The sequence below is a fragment of the Rhamphochromis longiceps genome, linkage group LG10 (genome assembly GCF_057381845.1).
Source record: "Rhamphochromis longiceps isolate RC_006_pf linkage group LG10, R_longiceps_female_GT1.1, whole genome shotgun sequence".
NCBI lineage: Eukaryota > Metazoa > Chordata > Actinopteri > Cichliformes > Cichlidae > Rhamphochromis > Rhamphochromis longiceps.
The window spans coordinates 9852611-9880536 of NC_140566.1; the positions used below are offsets into that span (position 1 = coordinate 9852611).

The 27926-nt window shown below is 38.2% G+C and overlaps 2 protein-coding genes and 1 long non-coding RNA gene across 7 annotated transcripts in view; 2 read left to right on the plus strand and 1 right to left on the minus strand.

The window, feature by feature from the left end:
• The window catches only part of specc1 (sperm antigen with calponin homology and coiled-coil domains 1), an 80169-nt gene extending 62251 nt beyond the window's left edge, over positions 1 to 17918 (minus strand). For 4 of the 5 annotated variants that reach the window (XM_085420094.1, XM_085420091.1, XM_085420095.1 and 1 more), the window contains exons 1-3: positions 17824 to 17918; positions 2157 to 2338; positions 1893 to 2028 (exon numbers count right to left, since the gene is read on the minus strand). In XM_085420094.1, the coding sequence (XP_085276220.1) occupies positions 1893 to 2028; positions 2157 to 2315 (295 nt within the window). In that variant the 5' untranslated portion in view covers positions 2316 to 2338; positions 17824 to 17918. Of the gene's footprint in view, positions 1 to 1892; positions 2029 to 2156; positions 2339 to 6312; positions 6470 to 17823 lie in introns of those variants that run through there. The other variant, XM_085420092.1, reaches the window with a different exon arrangement.
• A 751-nt stretch (positions 17919 to 18669) lies between these two features.
• timm22 (translocase of inner mitochondrial membrane 22 homolog (yeast)) lies at positions 18670 to 20823 on the plus strand. Its single transcript, XM_085419543.1, has 4 exons — positions 18670 to 18955; positions 19353 to 19549; positions 20066 to 20138; positions 20224 to 20823. The coding sequence occupies exons 1-4, from the start codon at positions 18697 to 18699 to the stop codon at positions 20298 to 20300; spliced, it is 606 nt and encodes a 201-aa protein (XP_085275669.1). The 5' UTR covers positions 18670 to 18696; the 3' UTR covers positions 20301 to 20823.
• Positions 20824 to 23367: 2544 nt separating this feature from the next.
• On the plus strand, positions 23368 to 26536 carry LOC146660304 (uncharacterized). The gene is made up of 5 exons (XR_014913519.1): positions 23368 to 23710; positions 24410 to 24475; positions 24826 to 24981; positions 25434 to 25526; positions 25820 to 26536. It is a non-coding gene; the product is annotated as an uncharacterized LOC146660304 (long non-coding RNA).
• Positions 26537 to 27926: the final 1390 nt, after the last annotated feature.

Sequence of the window (27926 nt, forward strand, 5' to 3'; positions counted from 1 at the left end):
TGATAAATTTTCTCAGTTTCAACTTTTGTTCCATGATTTATGTTCTATTCTGAATAAAATATTGACATTTGCCATCTCCACACCGTTGCATTCAGTTTTTATTCACAATTTGTTTAGTGTCCCAACTTTTTTGGAATCCGGTTTGTAGCTGGAAAAATAAGACATCCTAAAATAGTACATCCTAGCAACATGTCTGACTGAGTATTTGTCTCAAACAGACTTATTATAGTTTTGTATTTTCTAATTAGTTTGTATTTTTATTTCATTTTGACTTTTCCTTTTTCAGTTCAGTTAGTTTACAGAGTGGATTTTCTTGTTTCAGTTTAGTTTTTATCATTTGAAAATGTTTAATTTTATTTTAGCTTTTATTAGTTCCAGTGTCAGTTTTAGTCTTTTTAATTATTGTATGCAGTAACCCACAGTTTTGTAGACATCCAAAATCTTAAGAAGCATATCCACCAATGTCTCATCAGGCAAGATGTAATAAATTTTGTTTTTACCAGACTAACAAAAACTTAAACTAAGGATATATTTTCTCTACCGAGGGCCAGTGCACAAAATGTGCAAAGGCCCAATTGGAATTGCTCTGTTTATTCTTTTTTGTAATGCAAGTTTGTTTTCAAATTTCACAAATTGTTTCAGTTAGTTTAAATTTTTCTCAAACATCTATTTTTTTACTAAAATGTTTTTCATATCACAGTTTACAGTCTTAGTTTTGAGTTTCATTTTGTTAACTATAATAGCCTTTGTCCAAGTGCGTCTAAACATGTGATAGCCGTAGACAGAAAACTAAATGGCACTTGATGTAATCTAACATAATTTTGCCAACTGTAGAAATGTTTTCTTTGATTCATAAAAAAATTTGGATACTTATTAATTAAAAACAGATAAATAAATGAAATTTTGTGAACAATAAAGAGATCTTAATCCTCACTCTAACTGTGTAAAATGAAGACATTTCATAGGAAATGTCATGCATTCATTATGGTAATTGCTTCTTGGATTTACAGTTTCTGTCAATCTGCTGGTTGTATCAGCTCTCCTCTGACTCTGGTCTTCAGATTTGGGGAAATGAGGTCTGCCACAAGAACAGTGGATATTAGCTCAAGGAACTTAAGTCATCTTTTGCTAATGAAAATGCAAACAAACAGAAAAACAAACAAACACAAAACTCTACAACTAACAAACACCATGTTGAAGTTAATGTTAATTACACTTTTGCATTTTTAAAGTTGAAGTTTCACTATTTTTTATCATTTGCCCAAAGAGATTAAAAATAAATACAAGGACATTAACATATAAACAGCTAAATATACTGTTTATTCCAGTCCCACTTCAGATTTGGTATTATCAATCCACATAGTTATATTAGTATCCCCCCATCACTCAACCTTGACCTCTCCTCAAACCCAATTTCATCCAAAACATATCCTGCTGTTCAATTTGCTGAGCAGATGTGAGAAGAGACAGGTCATGAATCTGTCCAGTATCTAATGTTTGGACCAAAAGCTTGAGAGTCTCAGTACTTGGCCACCTGCACCTCACTAGTACCAACAAATTGTGAAAAAAAATATAGATACAAAAAATAAATGAATAAAAAGGGTAAGAAATAAAAAGAAGCATTTGTGAAGCTGCCAGTTCCCACCAGTAACTGGGAACCCATAACAGACAACTTTAGTAATGAAATGTGGCCCTCTAGTGGCTGCAAATAGTTAGCTCTTCAACTCTGACACAAAATATGCACTCTATGAATAAGAGTGCATATTTAATTAATATGTACTCTTAATTATAATAATTTATGAAGACATGCATCCTTTTCCTTTCATATTTTATACTGGGTCTTTTTTTCTCCTAAGGAAAGTTTCTAAAACTAGTTGTTGAAAGTGTCCCACCTGACAAGCTGCGAGGGCGGGCCTCAGCGAGATCAGAAATGGCTCCTGTAGTCACAGTCTTCTTCATCCGGGAACCGGAGGCAGTAGCTCCTGGTGGAGGCTTTGTCAAGGCATCATCACTGCTGGCTCTTTTCAGCTAAAAACACATCTGCGCTTAGTAAAAGTCATGCAAGTCTAATAAAGTTCTTCTTAATGTTTTGACATGCTTTTATTTAAACCAACATTAGCAGGGTTAATCTGTGTATCACTGCACCTGTGACTTACCTTGCTAAGGCGCTGATCTGAGGCCAACGTGTTGGAGGATCTGGAGGTCTTCATGGCTGAGGAGGTGGTGGAGGCAGAGGACGTTGAGGGGGCCTGCCTTACTCGTTCCTGGAGTCCAGGCTTGGGCAGCCCCACTTTGGTGGCGCCCGCTTTCATCATGGCTAGGTGTCAGCGGACTACACCTGAAAAAAAGTCCAGACAAAAGCAGAAGTTATTCAATATGGTAAAACGATAATGAATAATAGATAATAGCATTAGTCTAAGTATGTAGGATCTGCAGTAGGTGGGCAGATTTTCCCAACAGATGGTCAGGACAGACTTGGTCAAGGCTGCTTTGTTTTAACCGCTGAGCTCTACTCCATCTCCCAGAGGCAGCAGTGAAATATGAACACGACTTGCCCTTTAATAGAAAAAGCAACTGAACAACAAACACAACTCTGAGAGCATGATATGACACCGCCTGAAGCCGCTTAGGCTTTTAGAAATCTTTACAGTCATTGTTATTGTGATTATTATTTTTATTTATATAGTTTATATATTTTTGTTATCATCATACTGTGTTCATCTTTATTTTTCATGTTCATGTTTCCATCTTTCCTCCATTTGTTTCTTTATTATGCTTTATTTAACTGATCTTAATTTACAATTATGTTTATCAAACACTAAACTTTAAAAGAATATTCGTAGAGTTCTGCTAAATACGCTAACACATACTCATTGGCTTTACTGTATGTGGATAGATCATGCCTACTGATGAGCCAGGAAAGACCCTGGATAATGTTTCCCTCCAGTACATATAAAAGGAAACCCTGAAAAATAGGCAGCACATTTTCCTCAGGTTATAAGATGACTATAATGGATTAGCACTGACATGTGATATTTATTACTGTTCCAAAAAATACTAGCCAGGAGGTGCCTCTGCAGCGAGCTTAAGTTATTTTAGCAGAAACACTATTGAGCCACTTCCTGTAGGAGGGAGGAGAAAGAACACAGTCTCTTATCTGATTTGTTCATACCAGCAGCACTGACCAAGACTCCACTTCATCTCCACACCAGTAGAAGTTACATATGCAGTGTGAAAATGGCAGAAGTGGCTGTATAAGAAATATGGTAAAAATAGGCCTTTTGCAATTTTTCTTATTTTCTGTCATATACAGGATATACTGAGATACGGTGTACTGATTTTGGATGTTCATGATAAACATGGCCAGTGTTTGAAGTAATGAAACACACGAAATACCTGTGAGCCAACAAACAAACAAACTACAGGCATCAGACGTCTCTAAGCATCATGTCTAAGACACTTTTTGTTTTCCACTCTTGGATCATTACATTATCAAAAAGAGGGAATAACTCTTATACAATCTCAGAAGACACATAGCTACTCAAAACCATGAAATGATCAACTGCACCAAGGCTCGGTACAAGTTAATAAACTCATGCAAAGCTACTTGAGTAAAGTCCTGGGATAAAAATATGAAGCTGGAAAAGACACACACAACAGGCTCCCTTTAAAAGCAGCACAATAATATAATATGATGTGGTCAGGGTGACTGTTAAAGGTTTGCATTTGATGTGGGTAATGCGCTCATCTGAGCAGCTGAAGGAAATGGAGGTCAGAGTGCAAAGACAGAGCATACTGGTAAAAAGGTTCGGTAGCTCGCAAAGGGTTGGCTGACTTATTGATCGTGGTTGTGTGGTAACTTGATTATCTAAGAAGCAGAGGACTCTTGATGAGAATAGTACTCTCTAGTCACTTAAGCCTGTACAACCATGACTTCCCAACAGGAAGGCCACCTTTTTTCCCCCCCTCCAGTCTCAACTATTTATACATTTTGTACTGCAGTGACTGAACTGCTGCATGTGTGTAGCAATTTAGAGCAGGACAAACGATGCTGCAGTAACGAGTAGTTGGCACATACTTAAGATCATTTCACACTGTAAGTACACTTTTAGGTGCTTAGGTACTGGTTAACAGCACAATATATTCAGTTGCTTTATTGACTGTATCAGAGCATGTGTTTTCCTGCTGGCCCATCATATGATACTTCGGGCCTCTCTAGGCAATATCCCATGACTAGCTCCTGCCTAGCCTAGCAGTCTAACACTTCAGCCGTGCTGTCTCACCTCCCCTCAGACACAGATTACATAGCTATGGCACCATTCTCTACAGAGCACAAGCTGTGCCTGTTTCTCAACCTGCCCTGAACACTTTGTAGGCTAAATGAGGAAGTGAGATACATTTGAGGATGTTTCAATCCAGGATGTATAATCGTGTTGCTGTTTTGTTTTTTGTATTTTTTTTTGGGGGGGGGGGGGGGGCTGTTACTATAAGGGAAGTAAAAGCTCTAGGCAAGCATTTTGAAAAGATAATAAATATGAAAGGATAAGTGTCTAAACTTTAACACTGATACATTTTGTTTCCACTTTCCTCGACCACTGCAGAAGTCTGCATATACAGTATGACCTTTCCATATTTCCTCTGCAGAGACAGGATTCTCAGGGGCCAGAGCCCTGTCCCACTTATCTTACAACGACCCAGTTGTGAAAACTAAAAGTCTTTGAGAGACAGCCAGAAGTAACTTTAAACTTGAACTAAAAACTAAGACAGTGAGAATCTCCCTGTAAACAGCACATTAGCCAAGAAAGATGACAGTCATTTAGTGGTTTTATTACACTGCATCTTGCTGAGTCTAATGAGACACATATGCTGGATGATGACATTATGACTTCTTCATGATTGGTAAAAAACTAAATATGGAATCTGCTCTAAAAAACAGCCATTTTTGAAAGGCAAATATAATTTGCAGTCACCACAGCAGTAAGTAATGGGTTGTCATCTGCCTTAATTATATTGCTTCCAAACTTGGCAAGATGATATAAAGGCTGAATATGAAACGGAGAGGAGGAGGAGTTTCTCCAAATTTCTGACAGTTGCTTCTAGACTGTGCTGCTAGAAGGAGATAAGAGGAAAGCAACTGACAGCAGTCATCAGTCTGGGCCTGGATAAAACAATCACATACACATCATGTGATCTGATAGAACTTCAGGAAAGAGGACAATGTGCTACCATTACAAAACCAAGAGAAGCACTGAAATCAGACCAAGATGAATTATATGAAAAGTCAACAAATTCAACCACACATCTTAATTTGAGGTTTGACAACTAACTTCCTGCATGCTTCCATTTCACTTAATCTCATAATTTAATCTTAATCTACTGCATACAAAATTCAATAATCTATTTTACTTTTGTTAGCTACATTATTAAATACAATCCCAAATGAAAGGAATTCATTTTACAAATATGTAACTTTGCCTGCTCAGCTTGCCATGACTACAAATAGTCTCCAATCATAGAGAAAAAATCCACGCTAATGGATCTTTGCTCATTCTCTGCCCCTAAATACAGACTCTGAAAAAGTACAGGACAAGCAAACTGCTCTCCACTTCAAATATTTAGTGCATGTAGAATATAAATGAACTACTGCATCAATAACTCGCAGTGCATAAGAATGAAGATCCTGTCTATTCATTTTAAGCAAACCTTAATGAAAAAATGAAAACATAGGTTGAAACTGCAGGTCCTAAAAAGGAGTGGCTGCAAAACTTGTTGCCTTCTTGTGATAAGACTCTGTTGCACAGAGTAAAGTCTGGTGTGACTGGATGCCACTGATACAAAGTTCTTTTTGCAGAGTTAAGCTAACGTATGTCTTTACCTCCAGACCATGGGCACTGACAAGACTGCTTCACTGACCAGCAGAAGCAGCAGCATGAATGATTCAAGAAATGATCAAATATAATGCTTCAAACCGCAATGGACACATAAGAAACAGAAAATAAGTTACTAGGTTAAATGTCACTCTGAATCATCACATCCTCTTGACTTCTTTCCTGTCTGGCTCTGTGGTTAGCAAAAAGGCTTGAGCTAAATAATATACAATAAGGATAACATATGGCATCCTCTGTTAGCCACTGTTTTTAAAACTTCCCTTCCAACAGATCATGGTGGTGAATTTACTAGGTTTAAACTATTCTATAGTCACCAATCTTATATTAAATTCAAAGTAAAATCATAGGAAGCTCTAAAAGAAGCGAGTAATGAAACAGTAATGGCAGATTGTTGACAAAACAAAAGACACAGCAGTTCACTTACGTTTTTGGTGCTGGGCGCTGTCCTATAGTCTACCTTGTGCCTGAGTTCCTTGCAGCAAAAATGAACAAAATATTTCTCTGTTGTTATGCTCTAAAGAGGCTGCGGGGGGAAATGCAGGGCCAGGAGCAATGGCTTTCACCTCCATACAGCAGTCAGGATGAGGAAGTACTGCAAGTTGCCAACTGCTGTGCTATGTGTGCTGTTGCCGCTTTCACTCTCTCATACAAAAGCAAATAAAGGAACTGTCTCAGCCATGGGCAAGTTGTTCTCCTCTCAGTTTTTCCAGACAGCATGAAAGGGGGGGGAAAAAAAAAAAAAAAAAAAAAAAAAAAAAAATCTGGGATAGGCTGGAAAATGTACAACATTCAGATTTATTTAACCTGAAACTGTATGTTGTGAAAGAGAGCATCAGTAGTTTTTTTTTTTTTTTTTTTAAAAACATGCTACTGGAAATAGATTCTGGAAACAGATTTATGATACTGTTGTGCACAGTTTATTTCTAAGTTATCTGTAGGCTTTATACACATAAATAATGGCCACTGACACTGACAAAGCCAATCTTTGTCTCAGAAACACACCAAAATATGAGGGCGGCTGATTTGTGGAGGGGTCAGCATTTTATGCTCTCCCATACTGATGTAATTTGGATCCCACAATGTACAGCATGCCAAGGCCGTGGAGCATGTGGGCAGAGTGTACGGCACTCTGGGCTGGGCTGGAACAGGCTCCAGTTTGTGGCAAGTGGCAAACTGAGGAACTTGGTCTGACCACACCCTTATGCCACCACAAAACCTGCCTTTTAAAAAGGGGGATTCAGAGAGTGTAGTAACAGTTGAGTTAGATGCTCAACATTTTTTTTTTTTTTTTTTTTAAAGGCACGCAGTTTCACACTCAGATTCCAAGTGTGATTGATATACATCTGACAAAAACATGCTTTCGACGACATGGATTCTGATACTACCATTGTCACTCCCTACATCATAAATTACAGCCTTCTAGTGTCACAACGCCACTTTATTCCCATGATTATTCACCATGGGTGGTGACCTGTGTCATTATTGGACCTAACTACCTAACCATGACCATACGACTGTCTTTTTAAATCCTATATTTTGATGCTGCAAACAGAGTTAACTTCTTTTCTTCAATATTCATCAGATGACTGTAAAGGTTCTAATTAGCAATGGTAACCATGTTTTCTATCAACATCTATTCTTAATGGATTGTTGTAACACTGAGCATTGCAATACACCAAGTCATGAATCAATCTCTCTTTATTCCAAATTACACAGGAATGCAGAATACTTTATAATAAAATGAACCAAAGGACAGACGTAATTAGGCAACCCAATGTATTCCAAATCCAGCAAGTCGTAGACAAGTTTAATTTAGTTGCTAAGAGCGATTGCTTTTACTTTAAAGGCAAATGTTCTCCATTTCCAGTTTGCATTGCCTTACTTAAGTTTCCATACAGCTCAGAGAGTAGATAGCAAATGTTCGTAGACAACTTTGTGCGTTTCATGCAAACTACAAGAAACTTTTCTAGTGTCTCAAACAATGACAAGGATCTGGCCCCTCCACTAAATTTCCTGGACTTTTGAAAGCCCTAGCCTCCAAGCAGGGACTTTTTAGAAGTAGAAAAATACCCAGGACTTAATTTAAACATTAGTTTCCACAGTGGAAACAAAGCTTTCATGCTCCCAGGGGAAAGTTCCTGCAGTGGTAAAGTGGGAAGATTGTTTACTGTCTTTTTCTTCTTCCCATACATACCTTGTCATCAGCTTCTCCTTTTTATCTACAACTGAGAATATTTTCCAAGACGGTGCTGCTTACTTGGAGTAAACAAGAAAATAAACTGTGAAGGTGAAAATAAGGAGGCCTATGACTAATTATGATGACTATTTTTTTCAGCCATACAACAGTTGCCTTGCACATCAGGACGTTCCTATGAATTTCTGACCAAAATAAGCTTCCTTGCCATCTGCATAAAATTAAAACCAAACATGCAAATGTTAAATATGCAAGCAGGAAGTTGCAGACCCCTGGAGTATGAACCATGTCAAACATTAATAAATAATGATGGTACATAAAACCATGTGGCTGGTTGCTCAGTGGGTGACACGTCTGTCAGGGGAATTCCTGTCATCATATAATACAAGAGGCCAGGCAGACAGACTTCTGAATACCACAGTTCTCTCATAAAACTAAATGCAGGCACACAATACAGTAAACACCAAATGCTTGTCCTCCTCTTCCTTTTCCACCTTCTGTGTAGAGGAAAAAGCATTGAGTCAGAATCTCCACGAAGACACAACACTGTCACATGGGATGTAAAAACAAATACAAGATGTTCAATGATTCAGTCGAGCATGTCTAAAAATACAGCATTTTCCATCATCACTTGGCATTTGAAAATTGAAACTGCTCACAAAATTAGCCTAAGGCAAATAGTCGGAGAATTACAGGATTACACAATCAACATAAAATTAACTTAGACTAACATGAAAAAGGAATATTAGTAACAGTCCAAACAAACTTGACTATGGCTAGATCCCAGTTTCAAGATGTGGAAGCTAGCTTAGAAAATAACAAAGTAGCTTAACACAATGAAAAAGTTACAAATGTCAGTGTTGTCAAATCTCTGAAATAGACATTTCTAAGAAGAATGAGGTGTGATTTCATTATGTATACTATACTGTTGAGGGGCAGGCAGTCTGGTTTTTCATTTTATTGGGGGAAATAACATTAGACTGTTTTTGATAAAGCCTTTATGTTTAACCTTCTTGGTAATACTGTATCTGAGAATCTGATCCAAACCACACCAGCGCCAAGATTCATGGATTATATTAGCAGTTGCTAGTCACTACTGATGTAGCAACTGGTGAAACCTAATATAGCAATGATGACGTCTATCATTGGAAGCTACTTGGATGCTAATCATAGTAGCGAAAGAGCACTGTAACTAAGCTTCTTACAAATGAAAGCAGAGATTATCTGTGTGTCACTGCTGCTGCTGATATTAGTGATATCTCATTACCATAACAGCAGCTGAACAAATTGCCATCTGCATTACAGCTAATAAACGGATAGCTTTTTTTTTTTTTTAAAGCATACAACACTCCCAAATTAAAAGCTATTTTACTTTAAGATAGAGAAAGTAATACAAAGTTGCTAGTGGAGTTGACAATACACATCCAGGAAATTTTCACCTCCCACCCATGCAAAAATTGATTCATTTTGTCTGACCACCCTAGCATATCCAAAGCATCTGTGTGGCACCTGGATGTTGCAAAGCGACGTGTGCAAAGTCATTATATGGGCTAAAGTGAAACAGGAAGTGAGTGGGATTAGCTCGTATCCCACGCTGTGAGATAGTCTTTGTTCTCCCCCTGTGTTCCCCCTTTAGAGGAAAGAGATGTGAAACTAGGATGCAAAAAGCTGTATTAGAGGGTTTCCGGCAAAGTTTTACACAACATACTAGAGTAAATGTGACATTTTTGTACTGTGAGCGACTTGTAAGAACTGAATGTAGCAAAATCATGATGTAAAAAAAAAACAAAACACTAAAATTAGCACAGCTGTACAAATATAAACAGAGTAAAAGCTAAAACCATACTGGAGTGAATGTAGGAGACTTAACCTACAGCTTGAAATAGTTTCATATACAACAAGAAACTCCACTACCCTTACAGTATTATACCGCACCGATGCTCAACTAAAACCCAGAAAAACTACTTCTCACCATCTGGATATTAAATAGACTAAAGATTATAGCTGATGTTGAATCATCACTTTTTTAGTTCAGTACAAGATGGGAAGAAAGTAGAGCTATTCAGCAAAGTGCTGTGTCGACAATTTCCTTTGATCTGGACCCAGATCAATATAACGCTTGCCTGGTCTGTTTACAACATGGCCTCCCAAACGAATCACTTTTTGAATATATGCTCATATTGAGAAGCCCAGTTCCCAGTGTTTATGTCTGATACAGTATTCACACACTGAAAATATGCCACTGTATTTAAATTAGGATAAGCTCCAATATTTGGTCTTCACTTGTGTACTTACTAACTTTTCAAGTACATGTTGTTTATTGTCATCTCTCTCATAATCAGAGTCCACAGTAAAATGACATGACTTTAAATGTATATGATACTACATGAAACAGTAAACATGCAGAGCGGAAAAAAAAAAAAAAAAAAAAAAAAAAGACTAAAAATAAAGCTTGTTCCCATTTCATAAATAAATAAATACAACTACATAATAGTTATGGTATCAGAACAACTAATTAGAAAATTACAACAGTCATCAAAGCAATCATCAGAAAACTGTTGACTTTCCAAATCTATTCAGCTCAGCTATCTGAACCATGGTTTGGTACATACCATGTTATTTTAAGGGGTGGAGGGGGGGGAGAAGTAAACTCCATTAATCTGATGGATTTCCATTTAACTCTCTTCATAGCTCCACCGAACCTTTTAGCATAAACACCAAGCACATGGTTGGTGTTTATGCTAAACACCAAGCACATGCTTAATTAACTTATCATCCCAGCAAACATACAGTCATTATCTCCTCAGTGAAAACTGGTCATGATAACGGTAAAAACTGTGTTACTGATGGATAAATGTTTATTTCAACATCCAACACTGGTCCAGTGAGACCATCTTTTACAAAGCAACAAACAACAGTGATATTAATGCATGAAGAAATTAAATGTACATATTCTTGTTTTTCTTAACCCAAGCACATTTGCTTGACAGCTAATTCTATCAATAAACACTTGTAAGAAGGCAGCACACAAGATTTTTTGTACATAAGCACGCTAGTATTACAGAGCCTGCTTTTTTTTTTTTCAATACAAACACTTTTACCTAGATATATATTCTGTCTTATTTGTTCTACGATTATCTTAAGATGTCTGGTATGGTTTTTAGGGCAAGAGCTCAGGAGCGCAGTTGAGGCACAACATGCTGAGGGAAATCAACAAAAACTTCTGCCATAATTCTGGATAAATTTTTGACCAACGATATCTAGGTAATGTAGAAGTAATACATCCAGAAGACCTTAAGGTTGCGTCTCTGATGTCGGCACAACTTTAATTTTGCAACAACTTTTCAATACTGTGTCACTAAAGTGTCACTAAAAATTGTTAGCCGACAGTTTTTAAACATGGAAATGTTTGCTCAGATTACGTATGCTGCACAAGAATTTCCTAATCATAGATTCTCAACCTAGAAACACACTTAAACAATATTTCATTACATACCATAGTTTTAAAAAAGTACAATTAATATCCTATAAATTAGCTCCAGATGTTAGGCAAGCACTCTGTTGGTAACACAGCACTATTAGCAAGAGCTCAAGAGTACGCTTTGAAATGAAGAGATGCTGTATTGCAAAGCAAGAACTCAGTCTCAGTTTTAGGATGTCAAACTTCCATATTACGGTTGTCAACAATCAGGGTAAATCCCCTTAATGCTGCAACTTAAGTTAGCCACCCTCTGAACATACATGTTCATAAATTAATTATATTCTTAATGTTTCCTCTAAGGAAATATAGGTTTATAAAGTTAACCCTTCAAAAACTAGTGTATCAATATCAGAACAATCACTATACACAGTGAATAACTGAGGTATTCACTGTGCCACATCACAGCAGTTACAGTCATCCATTATTTCCCAAAAACCTGCTCTGTCCTCGATTCGTCGGTGATACAGGAGCATGAGCTGAGCTAGATACAGTCTTCATGCATATTTCATCTGGTCCATCCTCCGTTTCATCTTTCTCAGAGCAAGGCTCCCTCGAGGGGCTAACTTCCTGCTCTGATGGTGTCAAAGTTCTTTTCTAATAAACAGCCAGTCAAAGCCACGTTGCAAAAAACTTCAGCTACTTTTCAGTCTGTCCTGGCTGGCTACATGTACAATGAGTGGGCGGATTCCATAGAAACACTAGCATAGCATCCAAGATGACTGTGAGAGAATAAAAAAAACAGACCTCAGTAGCTTTCCACAATGGAACACCGTAGTATTAGTACCACTGACTAGAAATTCTGTCCAACCCAAGAGGAGGCTTCCTCTCTGCGCCTTTTGATTTTGCAACAGTACACAGACTTGTTGCATCAGAGCTATTTAATGTGAACAGTGGGTGTGACCATTTTAATTTGTATGGAGACTGAAAGCTATTACAATGGTTCAGACATCTTTCAAATACCAAGCAAACATCATAATGACACTCCCCGTGTATGCATAAACATCACACATGTGAACTGGCCTGTCCTGTCCTCTCCTCAAAATAGCTCAGTAGCTTATTTTATTTGTCCATTCTAGAGCTGGATATTACACTTTTGAAAAGCACAGCTGTTGTTGTCAGGAGGGAGGGCAGGCAAAAAAGCCTGATATTTGTGTAAAGACCATATCTGCGCTTCACCTCAGATCTGGTCCAAATGACCCATTTACAAAAACAGAAGCATTCCTTTGAGGCACTCAGTTAGACTGCGATGCTTGTCAAGAATGCAATCAGTTTCCTGGACAGTAATCAACTAAAAACAGCCAAAAAGAAAAGTATTCTTAGAGTTACCTTCTTAATTGAATGCTCTCAGACAAACGTAGTGCAATGGCTTTTAGTCACTAGCGTTTTGATAGATTGAGCATTAGCTTAAGGAGGAAAAAAAAAAAAAAGCAAAGAGAAAGTTGCTCCTGGGAATAATGTGAAGGCTGGAATCCAACTGTGCCTCTACAAAGGAAAAGTTAAAATATCCCAGAATATAACAAGTTTCTCAGAAGGCACGTGGACTACCAGAAACAAAGGTTTCTGTTTATTCAACTGATTGAATCCCACTGCAGTACTCATTTCTGCTCCAATCATCCAATCTCTTCAATTAAATTCTCCTCTATTGCAGTAAAGGACATGCCACTCCAACTGTACATACAGGCCAGACCTTGCCTCTTGAGGACGAATAAGAACCATTTTGTTCTCAGATGAGTGTGTGCAAGTGTGTCAGGGATAGAAAAGAACTGACTGACCACACCAGGCTTAGAACTGGCTTTCCATTTTATATTAGCATTGGCACCATATTAGAGTTTTAGAGCTATTCTTGACATAGACAAGAGGGTCAAAACGCATAGCAATAAATTTTAAATGAATGGTTACAAAGAGAGAGCGCTCTGGGAAATAGACCTTAAAAGCACAAACAGTTATTCAAGCTATACTTTAGCTGTATGACAACACAACACCCTGCAGTTCTGACTCAAACTGGAACTGTGAACTATACTCAGACAGATCTGCTCTTATTTAACACTTAATTTGAACTGATACAGACCCTGAGCTTCATTTTCATTTGAATCTTTAAACCTTTCTTAATATAATCAATTTAATTTAAAGCCACATAACACATTGATTTGTTTATTCCCAGTGACGTTACACAAAAATGTATGCAAAGGAAAGTGTTGCCAAGGTGATCGCTTTATGAACAAGCCCACAGTCTAAACATTGACATGCACAGGCTTTAAAAACAACACATACTTTCTATTTTACATGGACATAGACTCTCTCTTCCTCAAGCTACAATGTGTCCACAGAGTTATAGATGAGGCAGATATTCACATATTTTGAAAAGCTTCCTAACTGGTTCCATCTTTTACAGAATTGTCCCTCCTCACTATTGAATTGACAATATGGTTTAAACTACACCAAGGACCTGCAATACTCACCAATGACCCACACTTGACTTCTGAAACAATGCCAGATGGCTATTCAGTTATTCCCCTTAACCTCTACCCAACATTGCTTTTCTAAATATGCTGCAACTCAACAGCAGAAGGAAAGGGTACAAAATGAATTTGGAAAGCTTCTATCAGTGGTCCTTGAAATGTTTCAACTTTTTTGCAGTCCATCTGATAATCTAAAAATTAGTAGAATTTTTTATGACTCTGAAACAGAACAAAATATGGAAAACTAAATCTTGACTTTAATGTTTTTCACAGCATTGCAATATATTTAGAAATTAAAATTATAGTATCTATTGACAGCCACCAAGCTACCTTTTAGGGGAGCTGGAGGTTTGGACAGTGTACATATGAATTAAGATGAGTTACTGATGTCTTAAGGTTTACACCGAGTCAGCAGTTCTTAATTATCATGGTACGTCATTCCCAATGAAGTAACCTGGCAAAATATCTGTGATGAGGGCTTACCTGATTAAGCATAGCGGACTAAGATCACTGTAATTACTGCCTTTCACTGTTTTTAATCATCAGAACCAGAAAACCCTAGGGATTAATAAAGTATTATGCTTCTGATTACTAAATCAGGAAAAGGTTACTCCAGTGCAGACTCATTTCACACAGCATGTTCATCTGGACGTAGCGTTTTCAGTGGGAGAAACGTTTCGTCACTCATCCAAGTGACTTCTTCAGTCTCAGCTGACTGCAGGTTTCCCCAAATCTTATAAAAAGTACATTTCGATCGTGGCTCAAGAGTTGGGAGTTCGCCTTGTAATCGGAAGGTTGCCGGTTCGAGCCCCGGCTTGGACAGTCTCGGTCGTTGTGTCCTTGGGCAAAACACTTACCGGTGGTGGTGGTCAGAGGACCCGGTGGCGCCAGTGTCCGGCAGCCTCGCCCCTGTCTGTGCGCCCCAGGGTGGCTGTGGCTACAATGTAGCTTGCCATCACCAGTGTGTGGATGATTGGATGTGCGCATTGGGGTCCTTGAGGACTAGTAAAGCGCTATACAAATACAGGCCATTTACCATTTGCATAATGACTGAAACCAGCAGTCACAGTGGGCTGGGAGGTCAGTTGCGTCATCGTAATTATGCAAATTCCCATGACCATTGATCAACAACCACTGATCAATGGAGAGAATGACCATGAGTACCATTCAAAGAGAGTTGGGGAATGGCTGCAATCACAGCATTGTAAGGGTGAGGGAAGTTTAAAAAAATAAAAATAAAAAAATCTACTGACAAAGAATCACCACTGGAGGCTCTAAAGGGTTCCAAGTACCTCTACGGCAAAGATGGCAATCCTATTAGTTCTGTCTTTTTTCTGGCTTGCACTGATCAGACAACATTAAAACCCCCAGCCCTAATATGCGCCCTCATTGTGAGAGCACACAAGCTCTGACCCATTACAATATGCACATGACCTCTGTGGTGTTTGGCACTGGGATGTTGGCAGCAAATCCTCTGTGTCCTATGAGTTGCTGGGTGGCACTTCTGTGGACTGGACGACTTCTAGCACATCCCACAGATGATCAATGGGATTGCACAGTGTGGATAGTGGAGACAGGGTCACTGCTTCAGACTCCTTGTTATGGCCCTCATGCCTAATTCCTGACCAAGTTTTTGACTGTTACAGGGAATGTTAACCACGAGGAGGGCGTGTGCTTGATCTGTTATCATGTTGAAGTGGGTGTATGAGTGAGCGTAATATCCAGGTGAATCCCAGGACCAGAGTTTACCCAGGGATGGATTACACCCACTTCACCTGCAGTTTTAATGCTGTGGCTAATCTGTGTGAATCGCAGATTGAGAAAAGGCAGGAACCAATTTCATCAGTTAATGTTGAGAAATTAACAACCTGATGTATCCACTTTAGAATGAGCTACTGTCTGACTGCCCATCGTGCTGCTGACAAATGATCGATATCCAATAGAGTTTGTGTCCAGACCAATGAAGTATTTCCCCTTCTTAAATGGTTAACCATGAGAAGCAAAGCCTTATATTGCCTAAAAACAAACCTCATCAGAGCTGGTGCAGTGCTTATGTTTGAACTGGCTTTTCTGTTTGCATACTCAAAAGAGAAAACCGTCATTTGTTCACTTGTCACAGGACTTCAAAGTGAGCCGTGTAATTAAAATATGTATTTGGCTTCTTAATTTTTCCTCTCTTTTCATTACTGAAATGTTCTCTTTTGCTGAAGTTTATCATTCAGGCATGATTATGTTAGATACTCGGCTGGTTTTCTGGAACCCATCTTTTAAGTCTACATTTAAAGGTTACCTGGCGAGAGAAAAATTACACACAGAAGCTTAGTCAGGATAATTTGTCATAATGAAACATTTAAGGATCTACTAAAGTCAAAACCAACAAACGTTTTACAAGTACCTGCAAGAAAACACAAAGACATGTTTGACAGCTTCACACAGAACTAATTGGGAACAACTGGCTGGCTGATGACGTAAAATGGCCTGCATTTGTATAGCGCTTTTCTAGTCCCTAAGGACCCCAAAGCGCTTCACACTACATTCAGTCATTCACCCATTCACACACACATTCACACACTGGCGATGGCAAGCTACATTGTAGCCACAGCTGCCCTGGGGCACACTGACAGAGGCGAGGCTGCCGGACACTGGCGCCACCGGGCCCTCTGACCACCACCAGTAGGCAAACACGGGGTTAGTATCTTGCCCAAGGATATTTGGCATGCAGGCAGGAGGAAGCCTGGGATCAAACCACCGACCTTCTGATTAGTGGCTGACCTGCTCTGCCACCTGAGCTACAGCCACCCCGGACGTGTAGAAAAACAGCTTGCAGCACACAGAGGCAGTTTTGAAGGTAATTTGCCATTAGCATCAAAATTTACTTAAAGCCTGAGCAACATTAGTAACTTTATCTCTGCATTTTTTATGTTTCTGTCAGGGAGAAGTGTTAGACAAACACTAAAAACCAAAACTAAAATCTAACAGGAAACCAGGACCTGACTGACCTCTCTTTGCAGAGGTTTTAAGACCAACCCGGGGTTACTTTCCACTTTACAAGAGGATAAGCTTATTCCAGTACTAGATATTTAGATATTTATATCAGACACATTGTACACCAACAAAATTAATCAGATCAAAGAAAAGATTTTAAGCGTAATATTCAGACCAGTTTAAAGAAGTTGACCCGTTCTTCCTTAAGGAGGAAACTTACAAAGTGTTACATTACCAGGCATCAACACTATCACCGCGTTAATACCTTTTATTTTAATGTTTATAAAGAAGGCATAAATACTGCTCAAGCAGAATCCTGTTGGACTCGCGATGGTGCAACCTTAGCCAGTAAACTGAAAAATTCAGGATGGACATTTGCAGCTACGGAAAATGGGACATGAAATGCAGCGTTAGTACTGTTAGTCCACTTACTGTTGGCCATCACTGCAGTCATACAGTGCCACGCTCAATTAGCGTGAAAACAACACGTCCTTGGCTCGAGCTATAATTTTATGACAGCCGTTATTATCGTTTGAGGAAAAACGCGTCTGCTCTCACAATGACTAGTCGTTACGTTAAAGGAGCATAGACGTGTACAGTGACTATGCTGGCAATGAGCATGTCACCGTCAGCCACTTCTACGTTTGTGTAACTCGGCGAAACCCGAGCGACTCTCTGTAGCCCATTCTTTAATTTAGACACCAAGAAACAGTAGAGCCTTTACAGTGAAGTTTACAAATTTCACCCCAAACAACGGACGAAAAAAGCAGAAAGGCCACATGCTATGAGAAATAAACAAGTGTTAATTAATCTCACCTGTTCCGTACTGCGGTGGAGCTGCTGTGTTGACAGGATGCTGCCACTGCCGCCTCGCGCACGCATTAAGGTCTAACCACCAGCGGTCTGAGCTCGAGCCGATAGGTGGAGCGCGTGAAGCGAGTTTGGCGCATATGCTTTGGCGCAGTGTTTAAGGGGTTTCTGGGAAATGTGGTCTTTTTTTTAACAGGCCAGAAAAATGATAAGACAGCATGTAAGGAACAGCGTTTTCGCCTCAGGTGTAAACTTATTTAGTCAATTTAATTTGTACTGTACCTTTGTTTGAAGTTTAGTGTGCTTCAAAGTGGTTCACAGATGAGTGACAGGCGAGACAGATAAACTGTAATAAATAAAAAACAATACAATAAAGACAGGAGTATTGAATAAAGAAAATAGACGTCAATAATGAAAAATATATTAATGATAAAATAAACACAAAAATAAAAGTAATTTAGAAGACATTAATATAATAAAACAGAATTAAATGTAAAGTAATCAATAAGATCTAGTATAGTCTTGCGAAATTCTGTTACGTTATTTAATTATTATTTGATACAATAATCCAGTGGAAAGAGTGTAGGTAGACGTACGGTGTTACGTAAAAGCATAAACTCCTCAACCACACTTTAAATACAGGTTGACTTTGTGTCGAATGTGCTAAAATTAACCAAAGTAATCTTTTAGTGAGAAAATAAAATCATTTTAATAAAAAAATATGAGAATACACACATTATTTAATCTATCGTGGTTTATTCGTGTTTTTGTGAAGCTAAACACTTTAATTACCGTTATTTCTATCAGCAGACAAATGGGACGAATATGCGCGCGCTCGTCTTTCGACAACATTTACTTGAAGCTCTGTCATTGAGAAACATGGCGGCCTCCACAAGAGCTGCAAACGCTGCTGCTTCCAACCCACAAGGCCCAGCTTCGGTCGGCCCGAGCGTGGACAGCCCGACTCTTCAGTACAGTATGATTCTGGAGCATCTTATCGGTGACAAGAGGCCCGTGAAGGGCCTGAACCCCGCCGTGATGGGGGGGCTGCCCGTGCCTCCGAAAAGCGACGAGCAGAAGATGATCGAGAGGGGAATGGAGAGCTGCGCCTTCAAGTCTTTGCTGGCCTGTGTGGGAGGTAAACGGAGACATTGAGAGTGTAACAAACATCACAAGGGTTTGGTGTTTTTGTGCGTGTTTGGCTGCTCGTGCAGAATATTTCGTGTGCTAAGTCACCTCAGATATACGAGGCTATGGGAGCTGTAATGCTGTTATACCAACAAACAGCAAATTAATCAGTCATCTGATCAAACCAATCGGTCATCGATATTGTCTTGTTTTAAAATTATGTATTTGTGTTCAGACATAAGAAACGTAAAAGCAACATTTTAGAGCGTTTTGAATAAACAGGTATCAAATAATCAGTTTATAATACAGCCACGATGTTGCCCAAATGTAGCCATTCAGCTCAATAGCAGAAAAGATCTGTATATATTACAATTTTAAGAGTCTGATGATGTTTTTGCTCACCACAGGGTTCGTCCTTGGAGGAGCATTCGGCGTTTTCACAGCTGGAATTGATACTAATGTTGGCATCGACCCCAAAGACCCTTTGAGAACTCCAACAGCACGAGAGGTTCTAAAAGACATGGGCCAGAGGGGGATGTCCTATGCCAAGAACTTTGCCATTGTGGGCGCCATGTTCTCCTGTACAGAGTGCATCATAGAATCAGTAGGTCACAGCTTCTTACATCCTCATGTGGGTTCTGACAGACTCATAGTGGACATATAACCTCAGACTGGAGTTCAGAACAAAAGGCAAAAATGAGCAAAGGCGATTCATTTTCAATGTATCCATCAGTCTCTTTAGAATAATAAGGAATGAATGAAATAATGATAACAGTTTGTCAACAAGGGTTTGAGATGTGATGTGAATCCATAACATGGCTTCAAAGAGGAAAAATGCTCAATATGTGGTCAGATTACTAGAGCACCATCAGAATCACTGAAGACATATTATATATGTGGACAGCAAAACATTTTCAGCAAAGTAGTTGCAACTTAAGCTAAGTTTGTAAATGTGCAAATAGTACAGCAAAGGTGGATGCCAGCTATCTCTTATTAGTCACTCCTCTCTCTAAAATGTAGATGCCAGTATTATATTTGCTTTGCATTTCTTGCTTTTATTCTAACCCTGCAGTACACTGTGGTAATAAGTGTCTTTTTTGTACCTGTTTTTCATTTACAGCACAGAGGCAAATCTGACTGGAAGAATGCTGTGTACAGTGGTTGTGTGACTGGAGGAGCTATTGGCTTTCGCGGTATGTAACTTACTTTATTAACTAATAGTTTGCATTATAGCAAATTTATTCATTTTGTCCACGTGTTTATTTTTCTGTTTTGCAGCTGGTCTGAAGGCTGGTGTTCTGGGATGTGGAGGCTTTGCTGCATTCTCTGCTGCAATTGAATATTACTTGAGGTGAAGCTCTATGGAGTGGCTCGATGGACAAAAACATAAATATTACACATGTGGACCAGAGAAAGAAGAATCTCGCTGTGAGCTTGCTAACCGTGATGTTTCCCTGCACATCAAGGATTGCTGTTAAAGCAGAATTGAAGTGTACTGTTCAAACACAGGGATTTTAAGTGGCACCACAGTAGGCTAAAGAAAACAAACAAACAAACAAAAAGACTTGTCTGTTTTTCCTGTGACTTTCATATTGTGGACAGTTGGAGCAAGGAATGCCAATTTCTCATGGTGAATCTTCAAAGACAGAGCAGAGTGGGTCTGCTTCAGTGGCGTACTGATCAGGTGATGAAAGCTGAACTTGTGTGAACTTCACTCTGGGTCTGTAAAAACTCAGATGAGCAATGCTCTGCCTGTAAAACATTTCTTTGATGTGTAAGTAACTAATCCACACAGGATTATTTATAATAAAAGCATTTTTTAAAATTGTGGATGTACTACTTTTCCTTGATTATTAAAGGACTACAACCCCCAAACTAGTCATTACCTTTGCTTTAATTTTTTCTTTTTTTTTATTATAGCGAAAGTAATCTTCAGGAAAGGTTCTCCAGGCTTCTTGAAGGACATTCAATTCAATTCAATTTTATTTATATCGCGCCAAATCGCAACAACAGTCGCCTCACGGTGCTTTATATTGTACAGTAGATCGTACAATAATGGATCCAGAGGAAAACCCAACAATTATATGACCTGCTATGAGCAAGCACTTTGGCGACAGTGGGAAGGAAAAACTCCAAAAAAAAAAAAAACAGAAAAACTTTTCTATCTGAAGATGGTGGTGTTGTAATTTTTTTTACTTTATTTTTTAATTACGTTAGCACAGTAGTGATAGGAAGGCCCCAACCTTGCCTTCCTAATGTGGGAGCCAACCAATAGGACCACTCCCTCCATGTCTGCGACTAGTGAGCCCACAATCATCACCATCTAACAAGGTACTAGGATATTACTTTCCACTTGTATGCACAATCATACTGGGTCACAGGTTGAACAGATATCCACAGGTGGTATAGGGGAAGTCCGGTAAACAGGTCACTGGTGGCAGGAAACTAAGTCAGTGGGTCAGAAGGGGCCAGCTGACATTCAGTCTCTGAGCATGTTACATGTAGTACACTGGGGTGGGGTGTAACGCTGATTGTCCGTCAGCAAAATTCCCTGTTTGAATTGTTTTCTGTCGTTCCCATCTTGTTCTTCATATTCCTTTCATTTTTGCTTCCAGTGTCCAGCTGATGCTGATGTAGATGGTGCTGACACACGGTCATCTGGATCTTCATCATTGTCTGAGATGATGTCTGACAATTTGCTGCATGACCTGACTCGTTTGCTGCCTATCTGTTCATCAGTTTCTTCTTTCATCTTTTATTTTTCTGTCATGGTCCTGTGTCATTTGACCCAACTTTTTGTGTTTATTATTATTATTATTATTATTATTATTATTATTATTATTATTATTATTGTTATGATCTTGTGTTCTAGTTAATTCTGATTATGTGTTCGGGTTTAAACTTTTTAGTTTTAAGGGTTTTGGTTCTGTTTAGTTTCTGCTAGTGATGGCCCGCTTGAAGCTGACGCTCCGGAGCGTGTGTCGAAAAAAACAACACACTGGTTCAGAAGCACTGTGTCGAGGCTTGCTTCGTTTGGCAAAAGTCACGTGACCAGTGACGTCCGAAGCTTCATTACGCACGTAACTGCTTCGGTACCTGATTCAAACGGATATAAGGAAGTGAATCATCCACGGGATTCGTGGAGTGTGTTGATGGTGACAGAGAGCGAAGAGGTGATCATTCCACTGACAGATATGGAGCCAGCGAGGAAGAGAGGACGTTCTGGCGTGTGGGAATATTTTGAGTTGATTTTGCTCAATTCATTTTATCTGCCGAAGTGAAAAACTTGAAATGTCCAAAATCATGTTTTCATAATGTAAATATCATTACAGCATATGACTTCAGGAACACTTCCATGTGAATTAAAGCTAATGAAGACTACAAAAATGTATTTGACACTATACGTACATTACATTGCTACACAGTTTAGAAAATCATTTTGTTTATTGTTTTTAGGTGATAGTCTGCAGGACCCAGGAATACCTGCATATCTACCAGCTTGCAGTGTAGTTCCTGCACTCCACAGCCTCTTCTGTTCCATGCAAGTGGATTTTCTCCAGGGCAGGAGAAACTATTTCTAAGAAAAGAAACAGACTCAGCCAGCGCACAGTAACACTAATCCTCTTTTTAAATGTAAATAACAAAAGGGCTACCTGACATAGAGCATGTTTTTACTTTGCAAGTTCTTGATTAGGGGTGGGTTTTGATTATCGCCTTTCTGATTACAATCCATGCTAAATTGAATAAAGTGATATTGATTCATTAAAATCCCGTGTCGATTTGTAAATTAACGTTATTATGCCTGAAACGCCAGCATCTCAGGTTAAACCTCACAACATGTCGTCAAACACCATACAGCTAAAACAGTAACTGGGAGCAGGTTTACGGATTCTGCATACAAACGTGAACGCAGAGCGCGGACCCGACGCGTCAGAGTCAGATTTTGGTGCGTCGTCGGGTCGCGCTGTGTTTGCCTCTTTTTTTTCCCGCTGGCTTCTGCAGCTGCAGGTTTCATAACTCTCTGTTTACATCTCTAATTAAGTCTCACATGTGTCAGCTTTCTTTTAATAGATACGAAATTATGGATATATACTGTTAAATGATCAGAATTGTAATATTTCTGACTGAGGCAAAACTTTCCAGATTCCAATCAAATTGAATCGGATCCTGTATCGAATCAAAAATGATTCTACAAATCAGTGACGATGCAGCCGTACTCAGCTCCCTAAGCATTTTCCCTTTCCAGTTCACAATCAATCCCACCCCTAGGTCAAAAATATGTATAGGACAATTGGCCTCATCTAATATTTTGTATGAACCTGTCCAGCTGTCCAGTGATTAAACGACAAGTAGATGGAGGCAGGACTTCACAGCAGGGGCATACTCCATAATGTGCTGTGCATTCTCATACACTCAAAAAAATGAATGAGGTGGATTGTTCAGTGTATATTAATTATTTATTTTCATTTTACTTAAAATATATGTTTTTGTTAAGTTAACATATGTTTTTCTAATCAAGTCTACGTAATTGTGTCTATTATTCAACGTACATAATACTAATGTGTTACTTGATCGCATAACATTTAAGTTAAGTCAATTAGGATCGATATACCTTGTATATCCACAAGGTGGCAGTAATGCAAAAACAGTTGTAATGAAACCGCGCAGAACAAGAAGGTTTCACGGCTTGTGCCTGCTCATGCGCAAGACTTCAAATTTAACTGAAAAAGGCTGTTTTGGCGCCAAGCTGCTGTTTCTTTGAGAGGTAAGACCACTTTTTTCTTTGACTATGTTGTGTAGTATCTATATGTCCAGCATGGTTATATTTTGCGTTTGTCTTACAAGACATGTTATATCGTTTGCGTGCGCTTGTTTTACATTAGTTTTACTGGGTCCTGGACATGCTTATTTTGTGGACTGTGTAAGAAACATTTTTATTGTTTTTTGTTTTATTAAGGGATTAGCTACAGGGGTTCATGGGGTTATTCTTTCAAGGGGTTATTTTTCCATTTGCTTTCTTGGGATTCCTTTTCTGTAATCCGAGAGTCGGAAATATCGAATAGGATAGCAAGGATAGCATAAAGTGACATTTAAAATCCAAAAAGTCAAGGGCGAAAGCCACTGTGACACCATTGTTCTGCTCTATCAGTAATCTGTATTATGTAAAAATGGTCTGTAAATACAGCATGTTTCCTAGCGGAGTTATACATATCAATGTAGTTATAAATTACAGTTTGTGAAAGTACACACTTAATTTTTTTAATAAAATTATTCAAGACATATGAGTGGACAGACAATGGAGGTCGACAGACCTGGTGATAATTGCTTCTATAGAAAGTTAGCACATGGCAGTGTCAATCTCTTGCTTTTCTTCTGAGTAGTATTTTATTTAGTTGTAATTCAAACAATAATTTGCTTCTTGAAATTAAGTAATGAATTTCTTGTTTTACTTTATAAATCTCAGATCCTGCCTTTACCTGCTCCCTCCTATACTGATGTGGTGTATGTGGTATTGCTGAGCTTGTATGTGGTATGTGAACTGTTATACTTTTAAAAACAAAACTGTTTTATAAGTTAAGTTTTCTTTTGTGACCCATCCCATGCCCCTGTTATTTCTTCTCCACATCTGAACCATGGTAAAGGTTGCAGTTCAAGGGCCTGAGGCATGAAATTCTTTTCAGATCAGCTGTGATCAATATTTTTTGGAACTTGATAAATAACAATAAAAGCTGTAATGGCTCCATTAGCATTTTGTGTAAATGTTTGTGTTAAAATTATAGCTTTAATGAGGTCTTACTACATTAGTTTTAGTTTGTATATGTGTACATATAGTATGTATATTTACAGTACAGTATGTTGTGTTTGTTGACATATTTTCAGGTGGAAGCAGAATATGTGAGGATTACTACTGCTGCACATGTTCCAAGGCTTTTTACACAACTTGACCAATACACTGACCAGCTCATAAAAGTCTTCAAGAAAAAAGGAGGCGTTGCAGGGAAGAAAATTAGACAAACTTTGGCCCCAGCCACACAGGTGCATTATTCTGTTGGTAGCAAAATATTATGGCTAATAAGATCATTTTCAAATTTAAACAGCTAGTGTATGGTAGCTGCACAGTGCACTTACATTTATATTAAGCAAGACAAAGTTTGGTACTCAAAACGTTGGAAAATTTAAATTACCTAAACATATGTAAAATCTGATCCCTTGATTTAGGTTAAACCAGAAGTGAATGTTTTTATGTTATGTTTTGAATGCAAAAAAGATGATGTATTAGTTTGTCTTTACCTCCATTATGGACATATATAATGTGGTGGAAACCCTGCCCAACAGGTTAACTATTCATGTCCATGTGATGATTAGTTGGTCTTGTGTACATGTCTATCTGTGCAGTGGATATGTCATTCATTTTGCGTATAATGTGAGTTTCTGTCATCCTAAAGTATATCTGTTTTCTCTTCCTGTATCTCTGCCACTCTCTACAGAAGGAAAGTATTGAAAAGGGGAGGGAGTGTGTCCTCAGGGCACTACCTTTTTACCTGAATGAAGACCCAAGCATCCTCTTCAAAGAATAATTGGTTGGTAATTTTAGTTTAGTTTTTTATCTGTATTAAACCAAATTTTGAATAACTAATGTTGTTGCATGTTGTTGTTGTTGTTGTAATTTGCATGGAACCTGTTTAAATGTTTTGGGAAATCTTCTTGTATACCCAAACTATTTATATTTATCGTTGAATCTGTAGTCTGAAATAGTGGCACACTGGGGTGCATGTTCCTAATATTGTGTTTACGTCATTAAAGGGTAGCTTTGGCCCTTTTTCTTTCTTTTTTTTAAAACTGGATGCCATTTTTCTATGTTTTTGTGTCTAAGCTACAGCTGTTCAGAGGGAGCTGGAACAAACTACCCTTGCTATCTTTACCATCGAAAGAGCTGATGCCAGCACTCCTCCAGCCGATGTGGGTATAACCATCTAGTGTGTCCTGCATGACCTGGAAGACCTGGCCTCTGCATGTGCACTCTTAATGGGTGGGATATATGCACTGAATCTCAGTTAACCTCAAGACTGAAAGCTTTCTTTGAAGTACTTCAGAAGCTCTTCCTTCATCTGTATGTCAGCATACTCTTGACCAAGGTACAGTTGCTCAAGAATACACTGAATGAATAAGCCAACCTTTAATTTGGATGATGAATGTTCTGTCAGATGGACAGAAGTTTTTCGGAGGCTGAATGGGAATAAAATGGTAATTTGTAAATGACAGATAACGGGAAAATTACATTTAAGAGAAATTTAGAACATTTTGAAAAGTTTGTAAACTACTACAATTTGAGAGATTTTACTGTTGTGGGGGGCTAGTAAGAGACAATCAAAAGTATTGAGATTTAAAGGATTTAATTGAGAGATGATACTGCACCAGAAATGTTGAAGGGTGGTGTGTATATTAGCGTTCAAGGCATATTGTTATGAGGTGGAAATATGTTCATATTCAGTTTGTGTTACATTGTGTGCATTGTAAAGGTAATTGCAATACATACTAAAAATAAGGGTAAGTTAGGAGGTTGATCTGATATCCTCGTGTTGGTGTTGTTCCCAGATCATCATACTAAATGTTGTTCCAGGATCAACATTGCAAGTGACCAATCAGAATGTTGTGACGTCATACTTTTGCGACTTCGGGAAAAACCGGCGTAAAACAAAAAACTGTACTTAAGCTGCGTGAAACCGCCTCTGTCCGCCGATCAACTGACCCTAACCCTAACCGTAACCCTTTAATAAACAGTAAGCAGAATTGATATTGTCCTTGCAACATTGGAATTTCATAAATGCACGAATGGCTTGGCGCGCAAAAGAATAACGTCACAACAATGTGACAACATTTTCATGATGGTCTGGGAACAACACCAACACGAGGATATCAGATCATCCAAGTTGGGAATGCAGGATGAATGTATATTTTGTGGACTTTTAAAGACGAACAATTGTTTCCATGTTAAAATGTTTACATCTGAAGTTTTTTGCCCAAACACTAGTAAAATAAATGTTGACAGTGGCAAGTGTTAAATGGTTACTGCTGTGCTGTTGCAAAAAAACTGAACGCTGACAAGCTGTTTTATTGTTAGACCATAATGTTGGCATGTTTTGTTAAAGTTTTATTTGGGATGGTGATGTAATTTTCTTTGATTGCTAATATCAGTGGACTATTTATTATTATTATTATTATTATTATTGTTGTTGTTGTTACATAAATTTTTTTTAAATTGTGGCTGTTGAGGTGGACACTTCACTTTGCATTGTTAAAGGAAAGCACTTCATTGGCATTGTGTTACTGGACTGACCCTAAGCAATCATTGCAAATAGCAACTTTGCTATCCATTTTAGACACTAAAAGAAAAAAACACTCACAGACCTTACTAGCATCACATGTGCATAACTCAAGTGTCATCTTATCAATGTGTTATGTGATCTTCAATGCGTTTTTTTTTTTCTCTCTTCTATTTCTGGTAGATACAGACATTTAATTTAAAGTCTTGATGTTGCATCTGTCTACATACTGTTAATTACTAACCCTAATGAGCTGTTGTGTTTTATTTTGGACTGGGTTTACACAAATGCTCACTGAATGTGTTGGCAATAAAAGAAATTTTAAAAAATAAGTTGGATGTACTTAATTCATTTGTGTGGAACCTGTTGACAAAATAGATTTATGTAAAACTAATTAATAAAGCACAAGGTGGCTGAAAATATAATATTTGAATTAATCTAACTTAAATTTAACATTTTACTGCCACAAATAAGAAATGTGTTGAAGTAACTAATCTAAACTATCTAACCTGAAAATATATCATCTTTGTTCATACAACATAACTTGATTTAGTTAGTCTTAAATATGTCTTGTTAATCTTAAGTAGTTTTTTTAAATTAGATGAACTAAAGATTTTTGCTTTAAACTAACATAATTCAATTTCGTGGAACCTGTTG

Bases quoted from the DNA above. Each gene is read 5' to 3' on its own strand.
- timm22 (XM_085419543.1), top strand. From the start codon at position 18,697: ATGGCGGCCTCCACAAGAGCTGCAAACGCTGCTGCTTCCAACCCACAA. The intron at 18,956-19,352 runs GTAAACGGAGAC...TGCTCACCACAG, and splicing joins TTTGCTGGCCTGTGTGGGAG to GGTTCGTCCTTGGAGGAGCA. The intron at 20,139-20,223 runs GTATGTAACTTA...TCTGTTTTGCAG, and splicing joins AGGAGCTATTGGCTTTCGCG to CTGGTCTGAAGGCTGGTGTT.